This window comes from Leptonychotes weddellii, chromosome 7 (genome assembly GCF_054177405.1).
Source record: "Leptonychotes weddellii isolate Sample4059 chromosome 7, ASM5417740v2, whole genome shotgun sequence".
NCBI classification, from domain to species: Eukaryota; Metazoa; Chordata; class Mammalia; order Carnivora; family Phocidae; genus Leptonychotes; species Leptonychotes weddellii.
Window position 1 is genome coordinate 79,768,368 of NC_138375.1, and position 24,329 is coordinate 79,792,696.

The following is a 24,329-nucleotide window of genomic DNA, read 5'->3' on the forward strand; positions in this document are numbered from 1 at the left end:
TATGTCAGTGATAATGGCAGGTTAGGCCCACTTATTAAATTAATTGCAGAGGTTTTCAAAACGAGTTCCTTTTTAGCCTTATTATATTTCTGACATACATTTCATCTCCTTCTGTCCTTGGGGAAAGATATTAAAGTAGGACTGGAAGCATTAATGTAGAGTTTTCAGCAGCCGTGGTCATTGGGAAAATTGATATATTTCCCTAGTTATTTCTACTTTTGCTGCCTGAAGCTCTTCCATGACTGATACTTAAGAGAAACTTCTTAATTTTTATAACACTATAAATTTTTTCCTCATATAATGATTATTGTTAAGGAATAAATGAAGCATTATATGTTAGAACTTGCTCATCATTAGCTTTGCAAAGTGAAGTCTTCATGGTATATGTAAGGTCTTTGATTCACTTGGTAGCCTCGTGGTATAATATGGTTTTCATTTTATGTCTCAAAACTGAAGCAGTCTTACAAGTAGTAGGTCACGTTCCCAGTACTGCTATAGACCCACCTCAGCTATAATACCACCTTTAATGACCATAGCCATCCTGCACTTCAGGAAGTTTGTTCCCGGGGCACCTGGGTGGCTCCCTTGGTTAAGCATCCTACTCTTGATTTCAGCTCAGGTCATGATCTCAGGATTGTGGAATCAAGCCCCATGTTGGGCTCCACACTCAGCAGGGAGTCTGCTTGAGATTCTCTTCTTCTCCTTCTGTCCCTCGCCCCACTCTTGCTCGCTCTCTCTCTCTCTAAAATAAATAAATCGTTAAAAAAAAGAAAGTTTGGGGGCGCCTGGGTGGCTCAGTTGGTTAAGCATCTGCCTTCGGCTCGGGTCATGATCCCAGCATCCTGGGATCAAGCCACGTATCAGGCTCCCTGCTCAGCGGGGAGCCTGCTTCTCTCTCTCCCACTCCCCCTGCTTGTGTGCTCTCTCTCTCTCTTTCTCTGTTAAATGGATAAAATCTTTTTTAAAAAAGTTTGTTCCTAACTCGTTGTAGGGAACAACAAGCTGAAGTTCAGACCTGAGCTTCCTAACTTCAAAATTCTTTCTACTTCCACTCCTCAGTATAAATTACTCTTCTTCCATATATGAGGTGCTATATAAATATGACAAAAGATTAAGTGAGGTTATCAGCCTGCTTCTATATATACGAAAATGTTCTCAGGAGTAGTCATTAAAAATAACAACTGAAGAAAACACACCTGAGAGATGAAAATCTTAAAATCATTAATCAACTAAGTTATTAGCTCCTACTATATAGGTTTGGCAGTGGGATAGATACTGCGAATACAAAAGTGGGAATACGAAAGTGAGACAATACAGAGTTGGCTCACAGATGTTGAAGAAGACAGGCAATTTCAATTATGACAAGTGCTACAAAGGAAGACATGGTGCTCTGTGTCTTAATGGGGGATTTGTTGCAGTCAAGAAAAGATGAAGTGCTTCCTGAGGAGGTGAAATTAGAGCTGAGATGGAAAGGAAAGGAAGAAGTTAAGGAGGCACAGAGAGGAAGAAGGAACATTCCAGGCAGAGGGAATTGCACATGCAAAGGCCCTGTGATAGGAAGGAGCATGGCATGTGTGAGGAACAGACAGATGACATTATTATTTGTGTGTGATATTATGTTACATAGACTTGAAGATGACTCAAAATCCCATCATACTAACATTAAATTGAAATGAATTGAGGAAATAACCTTGTGTTTGGCATGATGGTACTTATCCAGTGGTAAATAAAGGTTGTTTTTTTATTATCTTTAGAAGAGTAAGTTTTGGCTATGTGTCTAAAATGAACTCAGCTTGCATTCATAGCTAGGGTAACATAACATGCTATATAGAACATCATAAACTTAGAAGTAGAAGAATGACTTTCAGGACCAAGGAAATATCCCCCAATTCGTAAGACATCACATAGTTGAGTAACAATAAGAATAATAATTATTATATCTTTTGAAGTTCAAAATACCTCTTAAGCAGAAAAAAAAAGTAAAAGTTCTACTTGTTCCTTTTAACCAAAATATAATTACATGTCTCATATGTCTTTCAAACATATCATAAGGTAGAAAGTTAAGTGTATCTAGATGTACCATAATGAGCAAAGTTTTCCACTTAAAATAATATTGGATCATTTAATTATCTGAATTAGTAATACCGGGCTTGCAGCAGCTGGGCTTAATATCATTTTTGTCCCTTACTAAGAATCCAGTTTGTATTTATTTAACAGTATTTCTTGTGTGATACAGTGTTCTTGGTTTTCAGCCTTGAGTTTTTATAAAACATTGTATGGAGATGCTAGTGTTTGAATACGTGAGTCAGTGAAGAAGTTATTTGCTAATATGAGTAAAAGAAAACCAGAATTCTTTCTTTGCAAATTGACAGCACATATTTTAATGTTTTATCATTATTCATGGGCTGTTTTTATTTAAGTGACTGCATTGTGCTTATCATAGCAAATACATGCTTTGTAAAGATAAGTTTAGCAGAAGAGAATTAATTTCTTCCCACATCTTTTAATGTGGCATGGCAGTCTCACTCTACGATCAAAACACATAACTGAAGGTTGTGTTTAATTTCTAAATCAAAGTGTTGTGGGAAGATGATTGAAATCTGAAGATGACTCAGATCCACTTGATATGTGGTTTTCTTCCTACAGAAAACTTATGGTAGACTGCCATTTCCATGTTAGAAGGAACCTAATAGTGACGAGACTGAAATAAATAGTTTCACTATGTACTGAAAGTTTATGTTAGTTTCTTTGGTTCTTACTCTGAATTTTTTAAAAGAACTTTGAGACCTTCAGTAACATAGGCATCTATTCTCCCCACCCACTATATCTTTTTTTAAACTATGGGTACAAAGAAGTAACCAATGTGCCTTACTAACAAACACTGATATATTTTGGGGGGACAGTTTTTGGAATTCTTTTTTTTTTTTACCAAAAATAAAATTTATCCAGTTGGCATTGGCTCTTTGTATAGAATTCATTTGCCTCAAAAAGTAAATTAAGATTATACGGCTGCATTAGCTGTGTCAGATGATTTTTGTGAGGCATGATAAAGGTAATTATGATATATCTCCTACTTCACCAAAGTTAACTTGTTTGTTTTCTTATTTTTATTTCTTAAAGAAGTCATACAAAATATTAACCTAGAACTGAAATGGATTTTTCTTAGGTGTTTTAAAACTAGAAATAAAAAATTGCATCCCCATGTCTGGATTTCTGTCATTGTCCCTTATCTGAACCTCTCAAAGGCCTCTCTGTGTGTGGTGTGCAGCACAGCACACTCAGACAGTTCTGCTCAGAGAAGGAAGTGAAGAGTTTTGGTTCCCATTTTACACTTCTGGAACAGTTTAGGGAAGGAAGCACCTTTACACCTTTTATTGTTCGTGGTTGCTGACATCATATCCTTCCCTGACCAGTCTGTGCGTGTTTCCTGCCATTCTGTCAAGATTCTTCTGTGTTACAGGGAGGGATTTGTGGGAGGGAGGGAGGGAGGGAGGGAGGGACGGAGGGAGGGAGGGAGGGAGCGAGAAAGAGTGAGGCAGGGAAGGGGGGAGGAGGTATGTGTCACTCAAGGGAACTTGTTTGTAAATGAGAGAGCTGGGGTAGGAGAAGGATCTTTAGCATCTGTCCACAAGAAATTCTTCTCAACTTGGGTCTCAAAACCACTTTGCCTTCATCTGTCTGCTTATGCCAAACTCAAAGTGAACAGAAGCCTGCCATAATGAAGTTCCCCTTTTTAGTAAGCAGCCTGATTTTATTTTTCTTATATTTAGGTTGACAAAAAGAAAAAAAAAGGCAGAAGACTGTAGCTCTATAGAGTGTAACTGTGGTAGAGCATTTCTTTTTCTTTTTTTAATTACTGATTGTTTCTATGTAGCTCTGTCATTTTCCAAGAATGCTTCTTTCATGTGGAAAGAAGTAGCGGCAAGGCTGCTGGAATTATTTTAAGCTTATGGTTGATTGTACATAATGAAAGTTCTCAGCATAACTTGAAATTCTACTACATGTAGTTTAGCTATTCTTTTCTTCATATACATACAAAACAAATTTTAAAAACTAAAGTTATTTAATCTCTTTTTCAGCTTCTCTAGGCCTCCTACAAATTAATACTTAAAACTGACCTTACAATATAATTTTTGCATAAAAATCAGCTTAGAGAAGTAGTTACACTAAGAAAACTACTACTGAGCTATTGTTGACCCTAACTCTTTGAGTTTTTACTGACAGCCTTGAAATGTGGTGATCCATAATCAAATGTTCTAAGGCACGTTTCGTGACATATTTTACTTCATGAAAAAATCGCATCATCATCACGTAGTTTTCTGCATATGTACATAATAATATCAGGTTTTGCATTTTAAAAATGTTCAGAAGGCTACACTTCTAGAAATATTCATTTTTATGGAAAACAAGAAAATATATTAATTTTACTGAAATTTAAGCTTGTTTCTCTTTACATTACCTTGCATATTTCAAAAAGGAAAATACACCTAATGGTATTTTCACTGACTGTTTTATATATATATATTTGATATACGCATACAAGTTTTTTCAGGCAAAATATTTCCCACCTTTTTTTAAGAATTAAAAAAAATCCTTGCTCTGCTCTTTTTAAAAAGTGTCTCTCCTTTCAAAGTTGTGAAATACGGGGTGGTGATATGTACGAACTCTTCTAAGTTTGGCTCATGAGGAGTTCTCTCTCTGCCTTTCTGAAGAGACTTTTCTCGAGGGATGCTTCTCTGCTTGTTTGGTTATTTGTATTTTGAAACCAGGATCTGTAGAAGTTCTCGTCTTCCCCGCCTTGTCACCACACTCTAATCTGTTCACCCTGACCTTCCACCTTAAAGTGAATAAGCGCTTAGGCAGGCATAGTCCTGTAAGCCGATAGTGCCACCGGCCTTAGCCAAATGAAAAGAAAGGAAATTGTCCCATATGTGTTTGCTGTGGATCCATGGGTTGGCTTTTCTGTGACAGAGGAAGCCTGTCTGTTTCTTTGGGGTCTTGCACATGCATGGGAAATGCCATTCTAACGTGCCGCTTGCTTCTAAGGTAAGACTATAGGAAACACAGGAAAGTTGCCCAGTTGAGTGATATTTAAGACAGTTTCTAAAAATAAATAGATGGACAGTGTGTGGCAACAGGGAATATATAATGCAATTGTGCTTCGTGAATGTTTCATATTTTAATGTGATTTTAATGTCTTATAGCTAATTTTTTCATGTGTATTTGTCAAATGTGTGTTATTTACATAACTCTTTAAAACTTTTGAACTACTTCCAACATTTTAAAATTGCCGCTGGAGTAATAATTTTTGATGAGCACTGTGTGGTCATGATGTTACTCAACATATATAGTATTCCCAAAGGCACAAGTGAGCTGCAGTTTCATAGAAAGGCATTGGGCAAAAGAGAATGGATGGTCTTAGTAGTTAAGCAGCACTTAATCCACCAGAACTAATTATATCATAATAGCTTCTGCAATTAGATAATCACAGAAAATTTTCATTTAAAGAAATTTACTCAAGGTGATAAAGAATTTAGAAATTAAATTAAAGAAATCAAAAGACAGCTGATGATCTGACCAAGTGTATAACAGCTTTCCTGTTCCAATAACTTTGAACTGAAGCCAAATAATCTATTAAATAGCCAGGACATTGGCTTAACATTACATAATACATGTGGGAATTTCTCAGGTCCCTGATCAGACACCAACTAAAACAGGGAAATTCTGAGCAACGCGTAAAGTAGTAGCATTCTTTGACATAAAACTGGATAGAATAATTGAAGCTGTTGCATACAAATGAAGAATCCAGTGTGGAATGCTTTCTTGTTAACTTCCACATTTCACGGCAATTCGTTTTCATTATGTTCAAGTGTTTTCAGATATAATTTAAAGCAAAGTAAAATACATACTTTTAATACTAGGGTTCTCTGGGTTTATTTTATATTATTGATGATCATTTATTTAATTTTAATTCATGACCTAAAGGTATCTAGTATATAATACCAGGCTTCTGTAATTTTGTATCTTACTCCCCAAAGACATATGATATGTCTTTTTAAAATATTTAAATTTAGAGAACTGAGGGCTTATTATAAAAAGTGTAGTTATAAAAAAAAGTATCATTATAAATGGAGTAATACTCTAATTTTTTGCACCATTTCTTTTCTGTGAATGATTATCTTTTTTGATTCTTGTATTCAAGATATAGCTTAAGGGCTTTCAAGAGGAAAAGGAGATCTCACTGCTGATAGCTGCTTATTATGTAAGATTAAATATCCCATATTATTTTTACAGTGTTCTCATGGCAGTGACTTTTTAAAAATAAGATTAAAGGATTTAGATTTAAATTAGTTGACATTTACATATATCAAATAGCACTTTCATAATAGTCCATCCTATTTGCATAACGAGGGGACGTTATCACCTCTGCTGTCAAAACACGAGATTGTTTTCCCTTCAGAAATGAATTAGCTGCCCTACTTAGCATACACAGGTACATGAAGGTTCATTAACTCTCTGATTTAGGTAATTTTTCATAATAGAAGGGTGAAAATAGTCACCTAATTTCATTAAAAAATATTAAGGAACTCGTTGCAAAAGATACATTTCAAGTGTTGGGCTTTGAAGTATAGTTTTTGTCATTTAAATGACTTGTTAAATTACTTATGAGATTATTTTAATTATAAAAACAAACTGTTCCTATTTGATATGCTCCTGCGTGGGATATACTATGTGCTTTTAGTACTTATTTTCATTCATTTGATTGGCTTACTTTCATATAGTTCTCTTTTTTAAAAAATTAGAATATGATCGCTCTTATGAAACCGCCTCTCTGTTAAAGTGGTATTTAATTTTTCTCTTTTGTCCAGCAGGAACGAATGCAGGAATTTGGGAACTGAGCAGTGCAAGTGCTGAAGAAGGAGATTTGTTTGGAGGAAACAGGAAGGAGAAAGAAAAGGAAGGAAAAAATACATAATTTCAGGGACGAGAGAGAGAAGAAAAACGGGGACTATGGGGAGAAAAAAGATTCAGATTACGAGGATTATGGATGAACGTAACAGACAGGTGAGTGGGGTAAACTTTTTCCTGTATCATTATTTACATGGACTATTTATTACGTTGTCCCCAGCTATTTTAAAGATACTGAAAACATTTTGAACTTACAAACATCCATTAAGAGAAGTTTTAGTGAATTAAATGTGGCCAGTTTAAATGCTAATATTCTATCATATGTAAAGGGGAAAAAAATTACCTTGTCTGTTAGAGAAATAGTTTACACATTCATGATTGTTCACTTTTTATTTCGACATAAATTTTGAATGGGAACTGTACTTCTGTAATACTAATAGCTTAATAATTAAGAGTTAATAAGCATAACATTGCTACACTGCATGCATCATCAAAGATATTCTTATATTCATGGAAACAAGGCCTTTTGTGGTCATCCATTTAAAGGTTTAGAATATAGGCTTATGAAAATAGCTTTCATTGTATTCACAGTAAAAGAGACTTTGAAATGTATTCAAAATATTTAGCATTGTGCTGACAACAACAAACACCCTCGCCAAGTATTAGTAACTTAAAACATATAGGCAAAAACTATTAGTTAATTCACACCATCTTCTTTAAACCATGAATTTTATAAACAAAGAGGCAGATGATGTTACAATTTTTTTTCTACAACTCCATTGATAATGCTGTATGATCCCATTAATGTATCCTAAAGATTTTATCTATCCAAATGCTCTATTCAGCAAAGACTTGTATATCATGAATATCTGTGATTTGACTATTTTTCTTCACACTTGGGGAGAGTGCATTTAGTTAGGTGATACAAGGATAGCTGGGTGGTTTGTATGCATTCTAATGTTAAATAACAAAATATGGGAGAAATTACAGTACTGCCAGATCCCAACCATTACAGATGGATAATGGAACCTGCGAAACAGGCATTCCTTGACCATGGGAGAGAAGAATGTTTTACCTGTTGGCCATTTACTCTGAGGAAAGCTAAGAGGATAGCCTTGGAGATGCCCTCACCAGACTCATTTTCCCCAAATAAAGACACTCTCTCTCTCCGGTTGTCCCTTTCTGTCTTTTTGGAACTGCAAGTGAGACTAGAACTGATCTGTGGTTTAAGTTTTTTTATATTTTTTCCAGTTTTATCGAGAAGTAATTGACATACATCACTGTGTAATTTTAAGGTATACATTGTGTTGGTTTGATTTACATATATTGCGAAATGATTACCACAATAGGCTCAGCTAACACCCATCATCTCATATAGATACAATGAAGAGAAAGAAAAAAAATTCTCCTTGTGATGAGGACTCCTAGGATTTACTCTCTTAGCAACATTCCTGTATATCATACATTGGTGTTAACTATGGTCACCATGTTGTACATTACATCCCTAGGACTTATTTATCTTGTAACTGGAAGTCTGTACCTTTTGACCACCTTCATCTGTTTCTCCCTCCTCCCACCCTCCCCCTCTGATAATCTCAAATCTGATCTCTTTTGATGAGTTTGTTTGTTTTTTAGATTCTACATATAATTGAGATCATACAGTCTTTTCTTTCTCTGTCTGACTTATCTCACTTAGCATAATGCCTTCAAGATTCATACATGTTGTTGCAAATGATAGGATTTCCTCTTTTTTATGGCTGAATAATGTTCCATTGTGTGTGTGTGTGTGTGTGTGTGTATAACCACTTCTGTATTCATTCATCCATCAGTGGACACTTAAGTTGTTACCTGTGTAAATTATAATGAATAGAAGTTGTTCTTTATGCCATCAAAGCCAGTATGTCATTAAGAGATAAAGAAACTTTTTAGATTTTCAAGTTTATACCCCCTAAATTATTGTATTTAAGGTACATACGACTTGAACTATTTTTGGCTGAAAATTGAGCTAAAGGATAAATAAAGGTTTATGATGGATTTCTTTATTGTTTTCCTACACATTGTTTATTGCTATGGGTCAAGCCAAAAAGTAGTAATTCTGTCAATATAAAACCACAATATTTTTTAGTTGGCTTATAACTTGAAATTGAAATTAAGTTTGAAATATTGAACACCATGTACCATTGACTCTTTAGACCCAATTATTTGGACTAGAATCTATTTTGAGTGTAGTTAGAAATTATATGACTTAGTACCTACATTTCATTAATAATGCCAGGTAATTTTTAGGTTCATGAAATTCACTGTATCTTCCTTTTGCTTACAAAGAAAGAAAAAAATTTCTGTAGGTTGAATTCATGAGTTTTCATCATGCTACATAAAGGAACATAAAACTCATAACAGGGGTGCAAGAATTTTAGCACATGGTTTTGAGCTAATAATTGAATATCTTTTCTTAATTTAAATATGGTTGTGTCTACAATTGCTGTTACTCTCATCCATGTCAGAAGTCGTCATAATTTTAGGAGAAGAAAAATTGTTTGAATTCTGTTAAATTTAGATTTTTTTTTTAATGTTGAAGGTGAATTCCTTGATTTTATTCTATAGAAATTTCAGATCTATGTAGTCTTCTCCACACTTTAGGTGCAGCAGGCCCTTCACTCATCCTCTTAAATTGATTTGGTAAAATTGAAAACTGCCATGTTTTAATGTATATTTCAGTGATTATTTTAGATGGCTATTGACAGTCCCCAACATCCATCTACTTATAAATGTTTGTTATGTGTACCACTCACCTACTACAAGAGCGGTCATGAGAACCTAAAAGATGTAGGTCACTTCTATAATCAGCACTAGCAAACCGGCAGGAGCAAATCATCCCAAGTGTGGAGGCACCCCCAGCCTGGGCTTCCTTTAAACTATGTGTTCACAGGTTGAAAAGAAAAATGTTAACTGTTTTGCTCTTTTTGAAGCTTCCACCACTGCAGACTCCCTAATAGAACCTCACACAATGGTTCAATGTCATCTTTTCTTAAAAAGTACTAAAAGTCTGCTCTGCCTTTTCAGGTGTTTATTTGGCTATACAGAAAACAGGGTGTGTTTTTACAGAATAAGAAATAGAGACTTGAAAGTGTGAAATGAAATATTACAAAGCTAATGTATAAGTTGAATATCATTAAGAACTAACACTGCTATAAAACAGAGCAGCTATCTGTTTAAATTGAATTTTGCCCTTCCTCTGCTTTTCATAATGGAAGTAAGGAGAACAACTAAAATTCAGAAACTCCAATTGTATACATAAAATAGTTTAAGAGAAGGAAAAAAATTAACAGCTCTTTTATTGTTCAAAATTTGTCCAGAGTTTCTGAGTTTATGAAAACTACTTATTTCTCAATTTCTAACTTAAACTGGTTGGATTACTTAAGCTAACTTGTTAAAATAAATAAAATCATGAATTTTTAATTTATCTTAAAGAGATTTCCAGTTAACTTAATAAAAGCAACATGTACCAAGAATTACATATGTATTATTTCATTTAATTCTTATTAACCCCATTTACAGTTGAATAGTTCATTTATTTATTAAATTAACAAATAGTATTAGATTGCAATGTGCCTGACAATAAGTATTCAGTGGTAAACCAGACGAATCTCATACAGTTTTATCATCTGCCACAGAAGTCAGCAAACTTTTCCTGTAAAGGGCCAAATAGCAAATATTTTTTACCTTGTTAGCCATACGGTCTTTGTCTCAACTACTCACCTCTTCCCTAGTCACGAAAGCAGCCATGGACAATGTGTAAATGAATGTGTCTGTGTTTGAATAAAACTTTACTGACAAAAACGGGATGGGCTGTATTGGGCCTGTGGGCCAGATTTTGTGGATCCCTGGCTTAGTGGGATGAAGCAGACATGAGATATGCAAATATATAATAAAAATGTTGTAAATAATGTGCTATGAGTGAAATTATCAAAGTATTAACAAGAGGTGCTTTATTTAGATTGGGGATTAGATGAAGGTCTCTCTGAGGAAATGCTAAAAGATGGGAACTAAGACATGAGTCAGAGTTAGGCAGGTGACAACATTCCAGATGGAACAATATTTGCAAAGCTCCTTAAGAACGGAAAGAGCTTGCTAAGGAGCCAAGGGAAAGCTCGTGGAACTTGAGTCTGATGTGTATGACTTTAGAGAGATGAGAGAAAAGATTAGATGCAAGGCAGGGCCCAGATCATGCAAAGCTTTGAAGTTAGATAGTAATACTAGGTGGTGGCCAAGATTTGGAGCCCACATCTTTCAGATTAAAACAAAACAAAACAAAACATGCTTTTCTCAATTATGTCATGTTGCATCCTGTGTAATATAATGGCTAAGAGCATGGTTTTGTGTCTTTGCTTTTTCCCAGTTACATCATACTGCATCCAGGATAACATAATGGCGAAGAGCATGGTTTTTAGACACATATGAACCTAGCTTTGGTCCCAGTTCTGCCCACCTACTAGCTGTATGACCCTCCAGCAAGTGACTTAACCCTTCTGAGCCTTATCAGTTCCCTCATCAGTAGAGTAAGGGTTAAAAAATAGTACCCACCTCATCAGGTCATTGGGATAATTAAAGTAGGGGATAAATGTAAAGCATCTAACATATTATAAATGCCCAATAAATGTACCTATTAGCTGTTCCTATTAAGACTCAGGCTCTCTAAACCATTAGCTGTTATAAGTTAATGTGACTTCCGTCAAAGCAACTCCTGCTCTGTGTCATACCTAAACCTTCATTTCAAGAGGGTTTTACCTTTAAAAGGCTATCGGGTAGCTGGAAGGAGAAATGGAACAGAGCAGAGCAGAGCAGGAGCACAAAGGAGGCTTTGGAAGCTCACAAGGAGCAAGAGAATCCTTTCAGGGCAGAAGCTGATGGCAGAGGATGGCTTGTGGACCCAAAGGAAAATCACAGACATTTGCAGAGCAGTGCTTTTGACAAGGATGGGAAGAAGTAGTTTTCCAAGTTCTAAGCTTGTGGGACTTATTTTCCAGTTATGTTACTGACCAAGTTATTTTGAGCTACTTATCACCGTTTTTATCCCTTCCAGCTTCCAGCTTATTCTAACACTACGATTTCAGTGTCTCCATCTGTATTCTTTGTTTTTACCCCTTAAGTACCTTCAGTAATCAGGCAATAATGTTACCCTCCTTCATATGGTACCAGTAAATACGATCCTGAAAAAAAACAGATTTTTTAAATGAGTTTTGCCCTTGTATGACTCTTTTTACAAACAAATTAGACTTAGAAATCTGTGATATCAGTTGTATCAAGAGGACAGATATATAAAAATTAGGCTTGTCTAACCTAAACCCTGTTTATATGTGTATGTTTGCATTTTAAATTCTCAGCTTCCCCACTTTGAAAGGATAAGAGAGGTAAATCCAAATGCATTTGTGTGACTTGTTATAAAAAGGCATTTAAATGTTTGACTAATTGTAAGGGAAAAAATGTTTGCCAAATAACACAGTCATGGCCTAATATAGTAAGTTAAGGGAAAAGGATTTTTAAATGTCTTAAATTCTCTTCCATCAGGTCTGGCACACTAATAGTTTTTGCCAGCAAACAAAATTTCATGTAATTATCAGTGCAATAACTGGAGCACAAATTAAAGACAATTAGCAGCATTCTCCTGTTAATAGAACAAGAGAATCCCCTTATGACTAAAAAGAATTCAGAGATCGTAGCTGTTAAATTTTCTAACTTTTTCTCTTTTCTTATGCCCCTATGTCAGTTTCTTTATAAGACTTATAAATTACCTTAAATGGGCTCAGAAAATAATCCTGGAGAAATATGTTCAGTGTAGATACAACCTCTGAATGGTTTCTACATACAGATGTTTTTAAACTAAATCTGATATTTTTTAAAGTAAACTGAATAAAAGAGATTTACTGATTTCCTCAAATGACTCTATTTTAAAAAGAAATGAATATTACTCCTTACTTTCTCCTGCTTTCTAGTATTTTAGGCAGTTCTTAGAATTTAAGCTAAAATTTCAGGGGAATTTTTACTGTAGTGTTCCTCCAAGGTGATATCCAGAATACCAGTAAATAAGAGGCTAATTACAGTTCTAAACTTGAGAGTAACAACCTACTAACTTACTCTTTAAGTGTAAGGAACTAGATAATTTAGAAAGACAAATAAACTGCTTCAGGAAATAACTTTGTGATGAATTCTGAACCATGAATCAAAGAACAGAGTAATCCAGTCATATACTTTTTATTTTGTCATTTGCACAAACAGAACTTCCAGTATCATTAGTTGTTTGTATGTATACAAAGCAAGTATATGTTATTAGAGAGGAAATTAAAATACTATCAGAGTTATCCATGTTCGTCAATGAATGTCTGGAACCTTCTTTTAAATCAAGTGAATAAAAAGTTCAAAAAAATCACAAAACTGTTGATTTAAATCTAAAATAAATCCACAAATACCTCATAATGATGATTATTATGCCTTTTTCCCCTTCAGTGTCATTTCTTTAACAGCTAACTGCCTCCCCTAAACTTGGTTTCAATAAATAAAATTAGGGCGTATCATAGTAATATATTAGCACATAGTAGTACATTTCAGAATTGAATTATAAGGTATATTGATGCATCCTGTGGACGCCTACTTAAAGGTTCACCATGCACATAAGTTAAATCATTCTTTCATTAATCTTAAAATCACCAAGGGGAAAAGTTTTCTTCAGAGAGCTGGAATTACTGGTGATTGAAGAGACTGAAAAGGGAAACCAGAAGGAAAAAAATGTACTTTTGTGAGTTTCCAAATCAAAGAAAGAAGTAGCTAGAGTGCTCAGATGTACGTTTAACAGCTATGACATCAGGCCATTCATTTCTCTTCTATTCCTAGCAATTTAAAAACAATTCACAAATGGTCTCCCCACTATATGGTTGAATCATAGAGATAGCTTGCCACACACTTGCTATGCATCCCATACATGTGGGGTATTTTATATTTGTATTGAATAGATCTATTCCTTTACTACCAGAGAAGTATTGTCTCAAATGCCATCAAACTCATTCATTAGCTTTCCTTTGATAGGGAATCCAAAAAGTTTCACAAGGAAAATGGTAACGATTTCTTCCATGTACCTGAGGGCTTCAAGATGTTTTGTTGTTTCAGTTCTAATTTGAATATCTCATATCATTTCCATTTCCATTTATCATTTAGAAAAATCCCGATGCTTGTATTTATTGTATCTCAATCATTTTGTGTAGAAAGTTGGCATTGAATGGCACCTTTCACCTCTGCAAATGCATGCACACTCCATTCTGCTACAAGTCACCTTTTGCTTTGCAAACGCACAAACTGTGTGACATTGTATTACTGAGAAACCAACCCTAAAAATATTAACATTATAAATAGACCACATAAACCAAGAAGTTTCTTCCAAACTGTAGATTAAAGAACAATGTTGCTAATTTTTTCAAAAGCTATGTCTTTTGCAGTCTAGACTTCCTCTAACATTGTAATTTATTCATTTAAAATAAGCTCCTTCAAAAATTATTATGATGAAAGTATTTTTAAAGTTTACATCCTCACATACTCTTATTGGAGACAGTATGGCAACTCCCCCTCCCCACCCCCAGAATAAAAGCTTTAGTTTAAAAAGCAAAATAACAGGGCGCCTGGGTGGCTCAGTTGGTTAAGCGACTGCCTTCGGCTCAGGTCATGATCCCGGAGTCCCGGGATCGAGTCCCACATCGGGCTCCCTGCTCGGCGGGGAGTCTGCTTCTCCCTCTAACCCTTCCCCCTCTTGCGCTCTCTCTCTCTCTCTCTCTCTAATAAATAAATTTAAAAAAAAAAAAGCAAAATAACATAATTAAATTGAAATAAATGAACTTCCATAATATGGAATATATATTTGCATTTCTTTTGAAATATGTTGAACCACTAATAGGAATAAGAGAACCACTCTAAATGTTTGGAAATTGGACTTTTAATTTTAAGTTGGAACAGTTTAGCTTAAGAAATCACTAACATTTAAATAACATTTCAACAAACGCAACTGTTTGGAAACTACAACGGAGACAGCCTCCTGCCTTCTGTCTTGCGAGGATTGATTTGGAAGGCCCTGAGGGAGAAAATATTGGAGTTAGGAGGTAAAACTGAAGCCATCGTGGAAAGGAAGAAGTTACACTCTTCCTGTTATGACAGGAAACGTAGACAAATGTGCTTCCTGAGCATTTGCTCAGCAGGGAATGAAGTAGTCTTTGACCTTTACCTTAGGTACATTTTGGCTTTGTTAAACTAGTAAACATGTTTTTGCCCCCAAAATATTAATCTGGTTTATTTGTTTCTTCTCAGATTCATTTTATGTATATGAGGTATAGAGAAACAGAGGTATTTATTTTATGACTGCATCCACAGATTGAATTTAGAACGTAAATCAGCCTTTTAACAAACCAAGCAGACCTGAATGGCGCATATAAAAAATTAAAAACATACTGCATTTTATAGCCTTCTCTTTTTTAAAATCCAGAACATTCTTAGGCTTAAAAATGGGCTACAATAAAATCTTTTAAATCCTGGTAAGTTTAATAATGTAGATCATCTTTCTTCCTTTTTGTCATGTAAACAGATATATCAGAAATCAGCTACCACAAGTTTTAAAACCCAGACCCTATAAGTTTGTGAGTAAACACTCAAGTTTATTCATATGCATTCAGTTACTTAACTGTGATCTAACTCATTATTCAATATTCTTCCTCAAGTAGTGTGCAGTGCACAAAATTTAAAGTTTTATTTTGGGGCTTGGGGTTGACCTTAGGTGAGGGGCTGGTAGAGTTCTAAATTCCATACTCTTCATCCCCTATTTTAATCCTTTTATTTTGTTCAGAATTTTAGGAACTACTGCTTGAAAACCCTTTGGAAATCCTGTTACACTGCAGCGAAACATGGCTCAATTTGCTTGAGGCTAACAAGGACAATAGTCCTCTTTGCAGCAGAACACACTGCTGTCTCATCCTCGCAAGTTATGCTGGAGGGTTACAAGCACATGGTAGCAGTCTGCTTAAAAGAGTCCCTCACTGCTTTTTAAAGAGCCTTTCATTTACGATGGCAGGCCCCGTCATTGTATAAAGGAGCGCTTGTCTAGAACACAAGTCTGCAGTGGTATTACTTCCTCCCACCGAGAGTAATCATCAAGCCTAAAGCTCGCAAGCCTTTCTAATGACAGACTGAATTAAACAAAATAAAATTGAAGAGGAATAGTTTAGAACAGTTGTACCATTACTTACTGTCAGGAACAAGCCAGGGGAAGAAAAAGAGCATTTAAGAGGGCATTTCCCTTTTTTTCAATTAGAGATTGTCGTTGCAGACTCTTGACTCCATCCCTAACCCATTAAACACATAGGAAGACTTCGTGGCTCTGGATTAGAGAGTGCATTGTATCTATGAGCTGTCCATCTTATCCCTCATTAGCCACTCTGTTTCCTTAACCAGGAGGAGAAATTATCTATGCTGGGGGTGAGGAGGAATGGATCTAAAATATTTTCATAGGATGAGGGTTATATTTATCATGACTCTAGTTGGACAAAAAAAAAAAAAAGATAAAACCTCAAAACTTTGAAAGAAGGCTTCCTTGGATACATTAGTCCCAAATACATTGTAAAACAAAGAAACTAATAATTACTTTATGAGTTAAAGAAATGAGTAAAAAGTTCTCCCCTCATTGAGCAGACTCATTGAGCAATTCAGTTAGGATTCAGCTGACAGTATTCTGGGTGGTGGAAAGAAGTATTAGGGACACATAGATAAAATTATTGTTACTTCCCTTGTAATGCATCACAAGTTCTTTAGAGTTTAGGACTCAGTTATTCTCATAGATGTGAGCAGCTGCAGTTTCCAAAGGTCTTTTCTTTCATTTATTCGGAACTTTTTCCTGTAAGGTGCAAGGACTCCCACAGTTACTATGGCAGGAAAGTTCTTCTAAGGTAACTTTATGAACAGAGCTGGGATGAACAGAGCTGGGATAGGGGGTGAACGGAGCCGGCACACATGTGGTGTAGAGACTTACTATTAAATGCCCTTTCCGTTACACAGTAGTCAAACTAATCTCCCTGCCCTGTAGGAAATGATACAGGACTTGTCCTCTGTTTTTAGAACTTGGTATTTACATTGCCTGTGTGTAAGTCGGAGTCCCACCTTTTTTATTCTGCCTGTAAACAGACCTGTATTTTTTACCAACCAAAATGTTTCTCATTTTGTGAAATTTAAATAAACATCCACAAATATAGAACTAGTGTGTGCCCACTAGGTCATGCATGTGGTTCTCACTGGCTTTAGTGGGAATGGCTGGAGGTCTTGAGGGCAGAATTGGCTGCAGTGTCCACACAAAAGGAGCTTTGATTTATTGTCAGGATGTAGAAGCCAGCTTCTTCTCAATTTTTGTATTATTAATATTTTTTTACTTTAACCTAGAAAGCTATCCTTACATTAATTAATAGGTTATGTACTACTCTGCTTGTACACATCAGAATTGCTGACAATCCTTAATGTACCTGTACACTGCTCAATGAACGGTTAGTTGATGGGATCCATGCTGTGCTGAACATCAGCCCCTAAAATGCATAGTTATCTGAAAGAGGGAACACTGACGAATGGAATGAAGAATGAATTTTGGGTGAAGAGGGTTCTGTTTCTAGTTCATCCAAGATTAGTTTTGTGACCTTGGATAAACGTCTTTGTTTACAGTATCATCTGAGAAATGGGGATGATGAACTGTGCCTTATCCTAACTTCAAAGAGACACTGTCAAATGTAGTGAGATAACTTATTATGAGGTCTTTGAACTCCTTAGAAAAAAGTCACCAAATGAAGTCTACACTTATCTAAAAACAATTATAAGGAAGAGGATAATTTCATCAACAAACCCACACACAAAATTTAACCCAGTCAGATTTCCCTACTATTCAGTTTTACCAAATGCATATTTCCCCATAAATTAATATGACAAAAAAGGAAAATAACAATGTGAAATTTTCCTGTTTCAGTGGCAAATTTCCTATTAACATAGTTGAGCATGCACAGAAATTTATTTTTAGCCATTCATTTTGGATTGCTCCATCCATCTATCCATTCATTCATTCAACAAATATTTAGTCAAGTATTGTTCTGGGACCTCAGGTTACAAGATTGGAAAAGAGATGTTCTAGGCTGTCAAGGAAAGTTCAAGGTCTAGCTGAGAGAGAAACTCGAGTATAGACATAATAATGGTAACACAAGTTGTCAGGTTCTAGGATAGCAATCTTTTACAGTATGTAACAAGAAATAACTGAGCTAAATGCATCAGAGGAAAAATACTACCTGCCTTGGTTAGTGTTTCACAGTCAACAAGTCACTTACACTTTTATTATGGCCCTAGGTTAGCTCTCAAGACTCTATAAGATGCTTCGTATAACCTTCATTTCATAGGGGAGAAAACTGGGGTTCAGATAAGTTACAGTTTACCCAAGAGCACACAGCTTGTAAGTGGCAGATCTCAGACTTGATTTTCAATTCCCACGTTTTTGTTTCTATACCACACTGCTTCTTTAAAAATATTTTAATAAGATGAATTTTCTATTTTATCAACCTCTACAGTTATTTTTCTGTGCATTTTCAGCACTGTCCAAAATTTAATATTGAAACTCAAATTCTTTACAGTCTTTGTATCTCATCTAGCTACAAAAAGTAAGTGACCCTGTTTTATTTCTTGGAATATGGAAACTAGAGGTGATTATGATACTATATTTATGAGACTGAGTACCCAAAACTTAAGGCATTCTATAGAATGAAATTGCAAAAATAGATTCTTGTTTTGAACCATATTACCATTCACTCAGATCTTCCCCTTGACCTAGAAGTCTGTGCTACCTAGGCATAGATTCTGAACACCTAAAATCTGAAATAAATATTTTAAAGCTTACTCTAGTCCAGCTTCCTGTTTAATTCAGGAACACCTACTTCCTCCATAAGCAGCTCTACTTGAACATGTTCAGGAATGAACTGCTTTCTACTTTATGAGACTAGACTCCTTGGCAGTTCTCCTCACTAGATTTTCCCCAATTTTCAGCCTCTTTAAAAGATTTTCAGCAGGGGCACCTGGGTGGCTCAGCTGGTTGAGCGTCTGGCTCTTGGTTTCGGCTACTAGGTTGTGGGATCCAGCCCCCTGCGGCAGGCTGTGCGCTCAGCCAGGAATCTGCTGCAAGGATTCTCTCCCTCTGCACCACCCTACACACATATGGTTGCGTGCACGCTTTTTCTCTCTCTCTCTCTCAAATAAATAAATCATTTTTAAAAAATAAAAGATTTTCAGCAATGCTTTCTAGTTCTGATCTGTAGAATAAAACAGAATAACTCATTTGCCTCTTCACATGGCCACAAGTCTTCAGATCTTGGAAAGTGTTCAGCATATCACTTTTAACTATATTTCTCTGGATTAAACATTCCAGATTCCCTCAGTGATTTCTAATGCAAAATGTTCTTAGATCCTACATCAACCTCTTTGCCATCCAATAGACACTCTGATTTTGTCAGTGTCATCTTAAAATGCAATCCTGAGAACTGAATACTGTGCCTAAGATTAATTAGTACTAACAAAAGATCATTAGAATTATTAATTTCTACTATGGAACACTATAACAAATCAGCCACTACATTAATTTTCCTCCAACCTGAGCTTATAGAATTGTATTTTTAAAATATGAACGAAGACTTTAAAATTACCTGTTTCATCATGTTATTCGTGACCAGCTTTCTAGTCTGTAGCAGGAGCTATAGATAGAGATTCTACCAGATTTATGTTAATACACAGGTCTGATAAGCATCTTCATCTAAACCAATGACAGAAATATCTGAGACAGAAAAGTTACTGAACTCTGTGGCCCTTTACTAGAGACTTTCCCTTAAACTTAACACTGATCGATCAATTCATATTTAAATCATCTAAATTACTACGAGCCAGTCTCAATTCTATAATATTGAGATGAAGACTTTATCAAATACTTTGCCAAATACATATTCTTTGAAAATCTAAACTGGAAGGTTCAAGAAATTCTTGCTCAAAGAATGCAGTCATTTTGAACTCTTAGATCCTGCCCCTTTATCTTGTGACTATAAAATTAAATTTTTATCTTCACACTTTATCATCCTTCATGATGAGTCATCTAGGCAAGGAATAAAGACCACTTTTCTCTGAACTTTTTGAAATATCTTTTTCTTGAAATCTAAAACATATATACATATTGTATTTCTCTCCAGACATTCTCTAGCTTATCTATTACAGAGTCCAAAATGGTGTAATTACTTTTTCTCAAGATCCCTGTCACTAACATGTAAACTTTTTTTTAATTTTTTTTTAAAGATTGTATTTATTTATTTGACAGAGAGAGACACGGCGAGAGAGGAAACATAAGCAGGGGGCGTGGGGGAGGGAGAAGCAGGCTCCCTGCTGAGCTGGGAGCCCGATGTGGGACTCCATCCCAGGACCCTGGGATCATGACCTGAGCCGAAGGCAGACGCTTAATGACTGAGCCACCCAGGCTCCTCAACATGTAAACTTTTTAGTAAAACAAATACATATATCCAAAATCTCTTACTTTTGAGAGATTAAATTATCAAAAAGTCAAGTAAAAAAAAGTACTTTTAGCAGAAAATTATATTGAGACATAAAGACTATTTTTTTTCTTTTTTTGAAATTTAAAATTTTATTTGAAAATTTTAAAAATTTTACTTAAACATTTATTCAATCAATATACTTGTTCTGACTATTTTTTTTTCTTGGTAGCAAATTTTTATTGAAATCCTACATAGCTCAAGCTTTATAAAAAGTCAACTATAATTGAAAACTGGTTTCTCCATCTAAAGCCTTAAGTATTAAACCTTGAAATGGCTAATTTAAAAGTAAGCAAACAAAACAACAAAACCCTTACAGCAGATCCTGCTGAAATGATTGTTTAAAAATCTGAATGATGGGCGCCTGGGTGGCTCAGTCATTAAGCTTCTGCCTTCGGCTCAGGTCATGATCCCATGGTCCTGGGATCGAGCCCCGCATCGGGCTCCCTGCTCAGTGGGGAGCCTGCTTCTCCCTCTCCTACTCCCCCTGCTTCTGTTCCCTCTCACGCTGTGTCTATCTCTGTCAAATGAAGAAATAAATCTTTAAATAAATAAATAAATAAATAAATAAATAAATAAATAAAAATAAATAAAAATCTGAATGAGCTTAAGCTTTACAAAAGTTATCTTAGCTCAAAAGCTATAAAATCAAGATTATTTTATTTCTACAAAAAAAGGAGAAGGTCTTTGACTTCATGCCACCATTTTTTAGAACCTCATCTTTTTCATCAAATTTGGCCACAAACCAAACATTCAGACTTTGAAATAGACTATTTTCATTCCATAATCCACTGGTTCAGCAAATGTTCATTGAGTGTCCACTGGTCAGTCTGGATGAAACCACAGATGGGGTCTTTGGCGAACTTGAAAGCCAATAGGAGAAGCAGACTCATAAACAACCAACTCTATAATATTAGAATAAGTCTCACAGTAAAGGTTTGTAAAAAGTTTTAGAGGACGACAATGAGGGAGGAATGAGTTTTATCTGAATGTAACAATGAAAGCTTCGTAGAAGAAATTGGCATTTAAACTAATTTAAGCCTTGCAGCTTGATTGGGAGCCTGCCAGCAACCAGATGGAAAGGGGGAGGGGCATAATACCACAGTTAGCTTTCACTGAGTACAAGATAAGAAGTAACCAATATGGTAGGTTTCATTTCATATTCATCTTGATTGGGTTGACATCTACTGTTATTTTTCTTGTTCAGTCTAGAGAAAAGATTGGTCAGAAAACAAAAACTGAATTCACCTCTAACTCTAGATAAAAATACAATTTCAGGTCACTACACATGACTGAAAATATAACGCTATTAACTAAGTAAAACACTTTGCTTCAAATAAAGAAAATTGCTTTTAAGCCTTAATGAATTAAATGACTATTTTTTCTCCAGCCATGAGGAAGAGACATGAACAAGGGAGATATATATATATGCAATAGAAGCCCCAGCACCTAGCACAGATGTCTGACATGGAGAATGATCAATAAATATTGCTTAGCATTTGGCATATAGAAAATGCTCAATAAAAATTGTTTGAATTATTTTTGTTTCTGTGAGCAGATTCACCAAATTTCTTTATAACTGAGTTGTATGGAGCTGTATTTAATGAATGTGCCTTTTCTCAGTTTCAAATTCTAATTTCAATTCCTGATTCATACCTAGTAAGTTCTAAAGTAATTGTAAATATAAGATGTGTGATGCCTGCCCTTATGCTAGAATTTAAAACTTGAAGTTCCTATAAAACTCAATGCCAAAACCTCTTACTGCAACATCATCATTATATTTGGGGCTGTTTCAAGAAGTAAAGGAGGGGCGCCTGGGTGGCTCAGTCATTAAGCGTCTGCCTTCGGCTCAGGTCATGATCCCAGGGTCCTGGGATCGAGCCCCGCATCGGGCTCCCTGCTCAGCTGGGAATCTGCTTCTCCCTCTCCCTCTCCCCCTGCTTGTGTTCCCTCTTTCGCTGTGTCTCTCTCTGTCAAATAAATGAATAAAAATTAAAAAAAAAAAGAAGTAAAGGAAAAAATAAAATGGTCAGTGTTTACAGAGTAATTTTGCTTTCCATGCATATATTACATATTAAGTTTCTTTAATTCTGAAAACTAAATGTCAAGTTACAGTGTCCACTAAACAATACTGGCTTTATTCTCTTGTCAGTGCACCTTGATAGAGATAAGCAGTGGAAAAGAGCATCTCTTTGCCTAACTACTATAAAAAGTTTTCTATCTCACCTAGGGTTAAAAATATGTTATTTAAATAGAAATGGACTTGTCCCCATTACAAATTATTGTCAAGTTATGAAAAATGTAATCATTACAATACATTATTATATTTAAGTATAAAAGCTCTGAACTGCAATCTTTGTCATTGAGTGGCATATTTTAAACGAAGAGTAATATCCCAGATCTCTTTAGAAAGCTTAATGCTTAAAAACAGTTTTATCTAACTATGCACAATGAGAGAAAAAGCATTATAAAATACATTTTGAATACGCTATGAAGAATATGAACATAATACAGAATTAAATTTAGAGCAATTAAGAGTAGAGTTTGAAGATATTTTCTTAAATGCTTTAATAGAGTCAGCACCATTTCAGTTTGCAGTTTTAATGAAAAGAAGCTATATGCTCTGACTTTTTTGACAGGTATTATCAAATAAGTATGCATTATCCAGAAGCCTATTTGGTTACACAAAAGTTGAGGAGTACCTAAAAGTAAACACAAATAGTAGCTTTAATGATATTTCTGTGCTGAAATGTACTTTGATGGTGAATGTTGTAACGTGCTAAATTCTGAGGTTGAGTACAACAGAAACCATACTGTATTGAGACATTCCACCTACAGTTTGTGGTTATGAAAGTCTGATTAAAAGTGGTTTTAGATATATGAAAGTATTTGGGCCAGTGCCTTCTGTATTGAACCTACTCTTACACTGTTTCACTAAATAAAATACCAATGTGCAAGTACATCTAGGTAACTAAATTGCATCTAAAATAAATATTAAAAGACATTTTATATAAATCTATGTAATTATTATGATTCTTCATCCATTCCAAAGAGATGGTCTTTATTTAACTCATTATTAATACCAGTCATAACTCATCTGAATGAATTAGAATAAAAGTTTCTAAAACAGTGTGACAATCAGATATAAAAATAAAACACTAGTTATATTTTATTAGAAGCATTTTAGAAACACGATCAGTAATTGTAAAACAAAAGGTGAGATGCTGGCAATTATTACAAAGAAAGATTGTCCCAGGTTGAAATGTAAATAATGTATCTGAGTAGATATTGACTAGCTGATGTGATATGATAAATACCATATTTTCCAAAGAATGATCAGAGGCAATTCCATATTTCAGCTTTATCTTTTTTTTTTTTTAAGATTTTATTTATTTGACAGGGAGAGAGACAGCCAGAGAGAGAACACAAGCAGTGGGAGCGGGAGAGAGAGAAGCAGGCTTCCTGCAGAGCAGGGAGCCCAACGCGGGGCTAGATCCCAGAACCCCGGGATCATGACCTGAGCCGAAGGCAGACACTTAACCATCTGAGCCACCCAGGTGCCCCATCAGCTTTATCTTTGTATTAGGAATAATGAGATCCTCAAATAGCCTTAATCAGTAGACTCTTCAAAGCCACCAACATAGACATATTTTGTAAGTCATTTTTCTGTACATCAACCAAGTGAGGGATGGGTACTAGGTTTATTGAGCTTCAGTGTTAAGCACTGTGCTTAATACTGTACATTTGTTTACTTTGTGCAGTCCTCACAGCAACCCTAAGAGTAGG

The 24,329-nt window shown here is 35.2% G+C and overlaps 1 protein-coding gene across 16 annotated transcripts in view; it reads left to right on the plus strand.

The window, feature by feature from the left end:
• The window catches only part of MEF2C (myocyte enhancer factor 2C), a 172,534-nt gene that overhangs the window by 67,971 nt on the left and 80,234 nt on the right, over positions 1-24,329 (plus strand). For 11 of the 16 annotated variants that reach the window (XM_081826592.1, XM_081826596.1, XM_006744818.3 and 8 more), the window contains one exon: positions 6,873-7,065. In XM_081826592.1, coding sequence (XP_081682718.1) covers positions 7,012-7,065 — 54 coding nt within the window. In that variant the 5' untranslated portion in view covers positions 6,873-7,011. Of the gene's footprint in view, positions 1-3,598; positions 3,737-4,478; positions 5,047-6,869; positions 7,066-24,329 lie in introns of those variants that run through there. The other 5 variants (XM_006744817.3, XM_081826595.1, XM_031040778.2 and 2 more) reach the window with 4 other exon arrangements.